This window comes from Malus domestica, chromosome 06, assembly GCF_042453785.1.
Source record: "Malus domestica chromosome 06, GDT2T_hap1".
Classification (NCBI taxonomy): Eukaryota; Viridiplantae; Streptophyta; class Magnoliopsida; order Rosales; family Rosaceae; genus Malus; species Malus domestica.
This window is the reverse complement of record NC_091666.1, coordinates 13,800,702-13,811,585: the sequence shown is the minus strand read 5'-3', so window position 1 is coordinate 13,811,585 and position 10,884 is coordinate 13,800,702. Positions and strand designations below refer to the sequence as shown.

The window sequence follows — 10,884 nt, the reverse complement described above, 5'->3', positions numbered from 1 at the left end:
GATAACGTGAAAGCCAAGGAAAAGCAGATGCACCCTCTCAGTCTGTCACTTTCTCAGTCTCTCCTTCTATTGATCAGTCGTCGTTGTAACGTCATCGTCGGTGGAGGTGGTGGTGGTAGGAAAATGAAAACTAGTTCACCATCACAGCTGTAACTTTGTCGTTTTCTTATCTCTTCCATTTTTTTTTTTTAATATTGAGATTCGAGGATTTTAGAATCTTTCATATATAATAATTTCACAAAAAGAAAATACATGAAAAAAAAAATTCAGAGTTAAAAACAAAATAAAAAAATAAAAATTGAAAGTGTGGTCCTTCCAGAGAAGCAAAAAGAAAAGAAAGATGATCTGGTGTGGTCGCTATCAGGATAGGCCCCCACAAGGTGACCTCTCTTTATCTCCTTCTCCCCGCTGATATTTTGTCTTTCATCGATTCAAAAGTGCCCCAAAAGTCAATCCATTGGCTAATCATCTTCAATTAACGAACACAATTTTTTTGTGCATGAGTAGTGCTAAAGAGATTAAATTTATAGATTAAAATTATAAATTAAATGATGTGTCACCAATAAGAAATGAGCATGTTTATCATTGTTTAAGTAATAATCTAATCATCAACTTCCATGTTATTTAATTTACAAAATTTAGTTTACAAATTGAGTCTCTCTAGCATTTTAGGGGATTATTGTTATGGGACATTGGGCAACAACTGTGATAGTAGATACTTTCACATGTATTAACGGTCAAAATTACTTAAATACGCTTATTGATCAATCTTAACATAGTTTATTTTGATATATGCATCGACCATCAAGGAGAAAATTTATGCTATAATATGATACTTTAGAAAGGAACTTCGTGTCATTACAGTACATCTAGCTAATACCTTCGCTCCGCTCCAAGCGAGAATTATTGGCTCATGCGTGCACATGCGACTGACCTAAACACAACTCGATCGTCTTGATTAATGTCAACAAAGATGGTTCAGTAGGGTAAACTTGCTGTGGATGATGATGACTGAGGGTAAGGACTGAGGAGCAAGGTCAAGGTGATTAAGAATCTTGAGGGCTGCCATTGTTTCAATTTGGTTGGTTGGTGTGTTGATGTGGATCCTACGAAGAACAAATTAGCTTTGATTATTGGTTATTTTGAGGCCTCTCTCTTTAAAGGGAAAATGCTAAGAAGACTGTTTTTTAGATAACATGATACGATAGTTGACAGTTGAATGCCTTCTTTAATGATTTAAATAAAAAATCAAACCGCAAATTGTCACATTATGTGATTTACAAAATATAATTCAAGTAAATTTCTCCAACTGATGTCCCTCACTAAAAAATTGTCAAACCTTCCACAATTATATTGTGGTCTTAGTCTAGTCTGGCTGGTCGAGTGGGTGTAAAGAAGACAAGGCATTTGACACGTTTTTGGGGACATATATATTTTTAACCATTCAATAATATATACTGTCACATCTCAGTTCCGGCTCCATCGTAACACGATATTGTCCGTTTTGGACTTCGGTCACGCTCTCATGGTTTTGTTTTTGGGAACTCACACGAGAACTTCCCAGGATGGGTTATAACCCTCAACCTAATTACTGTACCGTTCTTATGCTCTACCATCACGGGTGAAATGGGTGCAGTCCCGCTCACCCGTGCACTCTTTTGTTTAGGCACTTTTAGGTTTAAATTTATTCACATTCTTTTTCCACTACACTACACTTTATAGTTTCATCACCCTCCATGTGCTGGCCAGCATAACTCGATTTCGGAGTCCAAGTGAACTTTTCAGGTCGGGGTGTGTCATAAACCGTATCTTGTAATTCATCGAATAATTAAGTGAGATTAGCCAAAATGAACGGAAATCAAATTCTATTGTTGACTAATCAAAATTAGTTAAGACGACACAACGATCAGATATCAACAACATAGTAAAAAAAAAAACTGATTATTTTGACAGTCAAGATTTTAAGAAACATCAGTTTAGTCAATTTTCCGTCAAGTCCTTTACCAATCCATAAAATACCATCACCTCAGTGTTGGAACCAAATTTGAAAATTATAATCCCACACCCAGCATATGAGATTGTTCCCAATCTTTTACAACAACAAAATCTTATTTTACTAAATGAGGTCGATTACAGGAATTCTAGAACGTCACTGCACTCAGTTTTGTAATTGTTCTCAATCTTTCACAAAAGAAAATTAGAAAAATGGACTGAAATGATGAATTAAAAAGTTCAATTATTCAAATTATTAACTTCGAGACATTTGACTAATATGTCGTTATTATCAATTTTGATCCGTTCAACAACAAAGATTTGAAAAATGATCAATTCCGTCAATATTTCCAAATGGTTTGGTGTTACCATTGTGGTGAACTGGTGATCTTGAATGGCACTCAATTCATTGCTGAGGAAATATGAATTTTTGGCAGGAAATGCAGGAACTTCATTAAGATTGATAGGAAAACGTGCTACATCAGCTCAGAATGTTAGCGAACAAGAGCCCAGTTTCACTGTTATCCGACCTTTCTCTGAACCTCTCCAATGAGTTAGAACACCGACCTCATTCATCCGGTTAGGGTAACTGCCAGGCTTGGGGGAGGGCCGGCAAGCGATTTGTTTATCTACTTACTATATACAGTAAAAAACTTTCATCTAAAAATCACGTAAAAAGTTGGACGGGGTTGATTAATGTCGTAAAATAACTCGGGGCCAAGACGAACACCATTTACAATACAAACTTGTAAGACTGCTGGCTGCCGGAATTCACATCAAAGTACACTTCTCCTTTTTTGCTTCAGGTCTTGCAGATGCGGATGCCGATGAAGTTCTGGCATTGTTTCTTGGCCCCTGCAAAATTTCAATTGTTTGCTCTCAGATTCATATGATATCCTCCGAAATGAAAAATCTAAAATACTTCACCATGCTATGACTGACTGCACCAAACCTATGTAATCTAAAACACGGACAACTGTGTTTATACAAAATTAGTACGTCGGTCACCCTGAAACATATGTGATATAGGATATGCTTATACAAAATTAGTATCTGAATACTTATATCAAGTTCGAATGCCATATGGAGTAATACAATCATTTTCAACAGTTTTTTGCCTCAAAACTTTGAAGGGGAGAAAAAGAAAGAAATAATTAAAACATATATTGAACAAGAAACTATACCTGGGGACCTACAACCATCCTTGAATTGCCACTATTAGATGGTTGCTGCGAGTTTTGACGCTGCTGCGGTGGTTGTTCAAACTCCTGCTGCTGCAGAGCAATTGCCAACTGCATATCAGAACTGCCAAAACACAATTAGACATCATTAGTACATTTTGAACTCCATAGGCCAAACCATATTTTAATAACCAAGCTGTAACTTGTCGCACTGCAGAAAAAGGTAAAACCATATTTTAGTGGCAATATCCCTAAAATTTCGTTTCTCATCTGGTTTTAAACTACAGATTGTAAATCAACTAACTACAGAATGTAAATCAACTACTAATCTGCAAGTAGAAGCAAAGTAAAATAATTACTTCAAATCGAATCCTGCTTGTGCTGCACTATCGATGCTAGCAAGATAGTCCTGAAAGTGAAAAATTAAATTCATATTGGCATCTCAGAAAACTGTGCAGAGACTAAATATTAAAGTACGAAAGGTCCTGCGTACCGCAGTGCTGGTGACAGCATTGTTTTCATCCCATGTGTCATTTGTATGACTTTCTACCTTAAATTCTTTGAAGTTGCCTGTCATAAACAATGTATTCCCATTGACCTGAAATGCATAGGGAAACATCATTAGGATACATAATAGTAGGGCGGGAGAGAAAGAGCATAACAATGTCAATATAAGAATCCAACTTTAAAAGTTTGTGCACAAAGGCACCATACTATTTTGAACATCTCTGATTCTCTCTACATATGGAACTTTTATATTTCGATGACAGAAAATATTGGGATTGCTAATGAACTTAATCTAACATTTCAGCTAGACCTTGCATTCATGTCGTGTTTCTCGTGTTCGTGACATACCCGATATCTTAACGGGTTGTGTCGTGTAACATCCATTAAAATGAAAGGAAAACTAATGAAAAGTCCAAAAAGACTTCTCATTTAACGAAAAGCTCTTTTTAAAGGTATAGTGAATAGTGCCAGTTAAAGGTAAAAATGTGGTTTTTCGTTAAAAGTGAACAGTATCGGGAGTGTTGTTAAAACTCCCTAAAATGAATAGGTAATATGACCCTATCCGTTAAAGAAAATATATTTTAAATCAATAAATAATCAAATGAAAAACGTAATACTAAAAACGTATGTAGATCAGAGAATCCAACAATTAGTTGAGAATAAAAAAATCCTATGGCTATTGTTGTAAAGTTTTTTTAATAGTTTTATTAATTAATATAGAGGTGTGAAAAATACACACAAAAAATGCTCATAATGACAAGCTCTGCAACTTTTGTGAAGAGGTCAACTCCAAGATTCGCCACCATAATCCCCTAAACCATAAATTTAAACTTTTAAGTGTTGATTATCGTTTACATTTATGCTCCATTCTTCTCACCGAATTTTGTTTGTTCAGATTTTCTTTTCTGAAAAATGAAATCAAATGAGAAGAGTAAAGCGCAAACGACAACTGATGATTAAATATAAATCTTGGGTTTATGGATTATGGTGTCGGATTTCAGAGTTTGCAATCAAACAGTAAACACTATTCATGAGGGTTTGGAGGGTTTTAAAAATCTAAATGATGATGCAACTATCGTTTAAGCATAGAGGATGTAATCAAGAGCGTTTGTATATTCTTTTCACATTTTCACACTTTAAAATTAATTATTATATTTATTTTAAACTCCTCCTAAAACACTGTTCACAAGGGTTTGTAGGGTTTTAAAAATCGAAACGATGATGTACCATCATCAAAGCATATAGAGCATGTGATCATGAGTGTTTCCATATGTTTTCACATTTTTCACTTGTAAATTAATTACTATGAATTTTTAATGTGCTTTGGAATTTTTTAATCACTTTTGTTAGATTTAATAATATGGTTATTGTAGTAAGGTTTTTTAGTAATTTAAAATTATCAAACTAACTTTTTCTTATTGGGTTGAAACGTGGTTAACCACGGGTAAACCTGTTAAGAACCCGTTATTAACGGGTTTTTAACGTGTGATTCGGTTAGTCAACATTTTGACCCAAAACCTGTTATTTTCGTGGTTTCAGGTCAAGTTAACAGGTCGTGTAAGGGATTGCCAAGTCTAATTTCATCTAACTATAAAAATTTAAACTAACCAGGTTGGGTCAATAGGGTTCCTCATTTTAAATATTTCCCTTAACATGGTTAGGTTCCACCATAAGTATATTAACATAAAACATCAGCATATATCTACCTTTTAACTGGGATCAAATCATCAATACCAATGACCATTCTTTAAAAACCTTGATGGATAACAATCTCTTTTACTTAGAAACATAGGAATTAAATATCGTACCTCATTTAGCTTTTCCCACACCAAATCAGGCTGATTTATGTAACCCTGATCAGTAGCCAAAAGATAAAGTTCACTATTGAACTGCAAACGGAAAGAGATCTGGTAAATACTTTATGTAAAAGAAATAAAAATATGGATTTTGATTTTTTTCCCCACCCAAAATACATGATCCTGGCAATTCAAGTGAAGCAACATCAGTCATTAAACTTCCAATACATACTACTAACCTTAAACAAGGTGCTGAAGTGATTATTTCGGAAGAAAACACATAGCTCACGCTCTTTAAGACCCTCTTGTAAGCAGAAAAGGCTGCACAACCACAATAACAATAAGTTAATGGAGAACATAACTTTTATCCAAAAGGAATAAGGCCTACAAAGATCAAAAAGTAAGCCAGCATACCCATAAAAAGTCAACTGACTAGCATTGTTCTTCAAAAAAGTCCTGATCAGTTCACCTGAACCCAATTGGCAATTGCAATGGGAGACAGTATACATCAGAACATTAAAAACATTAAATGAATGCAAAATAGTCACCAAATTTACAAATGAAATAACAAGATCCACAAATAATCATTTTTCCGCTCTAACATGGTATATAGCACTCGCCTTGTTGTGGAGTGATTTCACCCTTGGGCCTTGCATCTAAGGGGCTTTTGTCAACTTGTTTTGCGAGTACCACCTCACCTTCATATACAGGCTCTCTGTCTTCAACAACTGGAGTTCCTGAATCCTGAATGCGCTCTTCTCCTTCATATATGGGCTCACTGCCTTCACCACTTGATGCTAAAGTTTCTGATGCCTCATTTTGCTGCATTCTGCCAGCAGATGAATTCAAACCCACATTTGGACCAGATGAGCAACATCCCTCTGTCGCGTTGCTCTCATTTTGCTTATCTATATGTCCATGAGCATCAGGTGTAAGCTTGGCCTGACTCTCAAACTTTTCATCCCCTATTGACACATCTGTACAGTTCTCCTCCAATGACTCAGTATCTTTCCCCGGAGAAAAAGAAATTCCACTTTCAATCTTGACTGATTCATTTGTAGTGCTTTTCACTTCCAGAACAGAGGAAAGACGCTCATCTGATTTCATATCAGTTGGCTGATCAGTATTTTCTGCCTTAACAGTCTCTGACAACGAGGAACATGCTGTTTGCTCTGGAGTAGTACTTAAAGATATCACATTACTACTCTCATTCCTGGAGGTATTGTAATCTTCTGGTACAGACAGTTCTGACTGATGGACATTATCGTATACAGCAGCATGATTCTCTGATTCATCTTGAGAATCTATTGGCACAACCTTCTCAGGAAGTGTACTTGCATCTGTACTAATCAACAGAGGGGCTCTGTTAGTACTGACAACTGCACATGGATCACCAACTAAGGTTGTCAATTCGGCCTCAGACATTTGTAAAGCCCTCATTAACTCCTCTTCTTCTTCACGGTCACCTTTTCTTGCCCTTGGTTCATCAGAAGCTGAATGTGGAGACTTGTTGAAAGATCTAGTTGTAGAAAGGCATGGTGAAGGGACTCCCAGGGTTGCAGTTGTTGCAGCAGCAAAATCAACGCAATCTTCTTCTGGAGTATTCTTACACTCACTCTCCATATTCTGGGTTTCCAATGCAACAAGCTCCCCCATGAGAGCATTATAAGACTTTGACCCAATTGCATTGGCAGTGTCATCATCCTGGTCAACATACACTAGAAAATTGATTACGAAAACAAAGGCCATACAGTAAATATCAGATGGCATATTCTTCAACAAAAATCAGAACATTTTAATGAATGAATTATGAAAGAAACAATACAATGTTACAAACCAGGGAATAAAGTACGTGTGCATTGTAGCCTAGTAGCCTACTGAGAATATCATGAATTTTCCTAATATAAAAATTTTAAAAATAAAATGAAAAAGTAGAAACAAAGCATATTGTATCAGTAACAAGTTTCCCCAAAAGACTTTGATCATTATATTAATGACATGATAATGAGATACACCAACACAGGAGAATCATTTGAATTTTCAAACTATATGCTGTTTTCCACTCCAGAAATTTGAAGAGATCAAATGCATGTCCAAATTCCACTCATGTGATGGCCAATCCAATACCTAAGCAACAGACTTTCTGAATTTGTTTCCAGTTACGATGTGATACATGCATTACTAGAAATTTCCATATATATTGAGGCCTGGTTTAAAGTAGATGTATGTACGCAGACCTCAAATCCTGAGTCCAAATCCCATCACAACCCCTTTGGTGGCCACCACATGAATTTTAGCCCAGTAATTGCCCACTTTTGTGGCACAGAGGGATTACAAGTACCCAAAATCCACCAGATACCATCTTAGCAATACACACATGTACACATATGCATACAAATGCGCAGGACCTGTACATGTTATGCAAGAGCAATTTTGATGTGTGGCTCTCTTATGCTTGCCTAACATGAGACCGAATTGATTATTCCTACCCATAAATTCAATATACAATTTATGTTCTTTTTTTGGCCATAAAGTTTTGGACCAACTTTTTTGTGAGATTTTAGTCATTTTATGAAGACACAAGGTATCTTTATATTGTGGAGGCACACACTGTAAAGTTGTTTAAGTAGTTAGGTGCGTGAAATCTAATACAGTTGTTTTGTGCAGAAACGTGATGTCTTTATGTTGTAGAGGTATATGATGCCATCTAGTTTATAAGCATGAAACAATCATTCAAGGAAGCATAAGCACAAATATATTTTTTTTCAATGCTTTTCACTTAATTATGTCAGTTTCTTTTACGTTTCTAAGTTATTCATTAAATATTCAAATTATGTAACAGGTTGGAGAATGATGATCTTCGGAAATAAGGTTTTCTTTCCTAATTTGTTTACAGTTTGATGTAGTTTCTACTTTGCATAGTATGGTTGTGATTTAGCATCTTATTGTGAATCTGTGATTAGAGTTATACTATATTTAAACCCTTTTGGGCTTATGAATAGTGCATATAATTCTCTCCCCAATTTTTCAATTACTAATATTATGTGAGGCAAACAAGCATTAAGGGAGCCTACTTCACCAGGCCCAAATGCACCAATCTACAACAACCATCAGACTTGCAATAAGCAAAATTTGTGCTTCAATAACTCTACTTTACTCATGCTACCTAAGGCTGGAAAACTAAGAAGCAAACCTGCGGATCAACGATCCAACCATGATATAGTGGAATGTCTAACAGGTCAAATATGGCACACTCAGGTGTAAACTCAAAATCATCTATCCTGCAATCATTAGTTAAATTTCAGTTAAAACTCACAATGAAGAACATCACAATAAACTACTGGTGGAAATAAACAATGGCAACCTTCTGAATTTTATATTAACATCAATCCCCGTTGCAAGTTGAGGGAGATGATCAATAGCATCAGCAATGTTTTGCTGTTGGTTTTCTACATATCCTGCATCTTTATTCTATATCACAATAACAACATAATTTGCATCAATTTACAAAAAGAAAGAGAGAAACTGGGAAGTGGTCATGAAAAAAATTGTTATTAATTACATCAATATTACTGTTAGAATCAATTAGTCGTTCAGCAATGAGTGAAAGTAGTTTCTCCTGTGAGACTTCTGACGTGTCTGGACTCAAATTCAAGCTGTTCCTCAGCGAGAGAACGTTACCTGTAGGAAACCCAAATTCAAACCAACAAAAGAAGGCATGAGTCCTTTTCCCCCAATCAAATAATAATCTTGGTATGCATATGTTTCCGTAGGTGTACATCACAGGATTATTCATGTTCAAATTCACTTGCATAAGAAACCATACATACAAGTGTGCGTGAAATTTTTGTTCCTACATAAGGAACCCATCCAGAACCCAGTAATTTGTCATAGGCCTGACCTCATACAAGAATTTTTTTTAGCTAAGTTGAACTGTTCATTTAATTAAAATCAAATAGCAATGGCACTTAAGATTCATAAAGTTACCCATTAATTTCCACAGATTGTTCGTTCCCGGCTTGACAACCAAATAGAGTAGTCATTCAATCCAAAAATCAACTTTTTTAGGGTACCAGAGCAGCCGCGTGTGAAACCCAAGGCTGCACGTGCTCCACATCACCCAACTTGTGTTGTCCACATGATAACATTAAAAATTCGCCACACACAAGGGGCGTGTTGAGAGTATTAAATCCCACATTGCAAAAAAACTTTTTTCATAATCAACAGGATTGACGATCCGAAAACCCTAGAAATGAACTGGAAACTGATCACAGGATCCTCCGACTTTGAATATATTACAAAAATGATTAATCGATGTTTGCCAGGATCAAATCTTGATTCAGAATCAAAAGAAGACCAAATAAATGGAGAATACAGAGTATTGAGTGATCAAGTCGGTATTTTCCTCCATTTTTGTTTGTTTGCCAGAAAAAAGCGTATGAAAAATAACAGAATTTTCGAATCTCCGTTTCTGACTACACTAACACACCTGCAACTCACACTTGACAGAAAACCACGAAAGAACTTCAGATTACGAGTCAAAATTCCGATCCCCTAATCATTTTCCTCTACTTTCTAATGGCAACCAATCAATCCAAATCCAAAAGCAAGAAAAATCAGAAAGAGAAACCCTAAGCGAATGGGACAGAGAGAGATGAATTACAGATTGCGAGGAGCGGGCAGGGACCATTGTCGTTCTGGAGGACGATAGGCGCGGAGCGTCCCAAGAATTGGATGAGCTTGGTCTTGTGCACGCACTCTTTCACTGATTGTGGTTGCTGCTGCTGCTGTTGTTGCTGTTGCTGCGGCGGCGGTTGTGGTGGCTGCTGCCGCTGCAGATGCTCCTGATTCGGTTCTTCAGTCGACGACGACGACGCCATGGCTCTAATTGATTTTTTATCACCACGTTTTTCGTTTTCTTTTCTGTTCGTTTAGAGAGAGAGAGAGGAGAGAGGGGGATTGTGATTCGTGGAGCATTTACATTTTTTTGGTTTGACGGAAACGCCAGAGCAAGTTCTGCTTTTCTTTTTCTTTTTTCTTTTTTCCCTCAATAATATTTTTGTTGGAAATTTTATATTTAATGGAAGATGAATTTTCTTATTTCTTGTCCAAGAAAGAAAATGAAAGTTTCCAATTGTGTTAAACCACCACAAAACAATCCAGGCAGACGAATTTTAGACCCATATTTCACACGGCACGTCATAAGTTCAATTTCTAGTGTTGGTAAATCATAAGAGGGTGGGCCAAGAGAGGCTGAAATGCATATGGGAGTCTTCTTGGCCCTGCAAAAAGGTGGACTGCCTTGATGAAGCCCCTTACAAACTCACTAACTCACCAATCTCATCTAACTCTCTCTATGTAATTGTTGATGTGGGTGTGGAGGGTTGTCAAATGTGAATCTGATTCTC

The 10,884-nt window shown here is 36.3% G+C and overlaps 1 protein-coding gene across 2 annotated transcripts; it reads right to left on the bottom strand.

Annotated features, from left to right (window-relative positions):
• Window positions 1-2,419: 2,419 nt before the first annotated feature.
• On the bottom strand, window positions 2,420-10,586 carry LOC103439035 (uncharacterized). 2 transcript variants are annotated; one of them, XM_029104591.2, is made up of 12 exons: window positions 10,140-10,586; window positions 9,039-9,157; window positions 8,841-8,947; window positions 8,670-8,757; window positions 6,097-7,180; window positions 5,891-5,945; window positions 5,716-5,797; window positions 5,489-5,569; window positions 3,667-3,771; window positions 3,533-3,582; window positions 3,177-3,297; window positions 2,420-2,847 (listed from the first exon to the last, which is right to left on the bottom strand). In XM_029104591.2, exons 1-12 carry the CDS (start codon window positions 10,354-10,356, stop codon window positions 2,764-2,766), a joined length of 2,193 nt encoding a protein of 730 aa, XP_028960424.2. In that variant the 5' UTR covers window positions 10,357-10,586; the 3' UTR covers window positions 2,420-2,763. The 2 variants fall into 2 exon arrangements, with proteins under 2 accessions (XP_028960424.2, XP_028960425.2); XM_029104592.2 differs by having other exon boundaries at window positions 5,489-5,533; window positions 10,140-10,525.
• Between the last annotated feature and the right edge of the window lie 298 nt (window positions 10,587-10,884).

Excerpts from the sequence above, each read along its gene's own strand:
- LOC103439035 (XM_029104591.2), bottom strand. The coding sequence starts at position 10,356 with ATGGCGTCGTCGTCGTCGACTGAAGAACCGAATCAGGAGCATCTGCAG. Across the intron at positions 8,948-9,038 it reads ATTCTAACAGTAATATTGAT|AATAAAGATGCAGGATATGT; the intron begins GTAATTAATAAC and ends ATTGTGATATAG. Across the intron at positions 5,946-6,096 it reads TGAAATCACTCCACAACAAG|GTGAACTGATCAGGACTTTT; the intron begins GCGAGTGCTATA and ends AATTGGGTTCAG.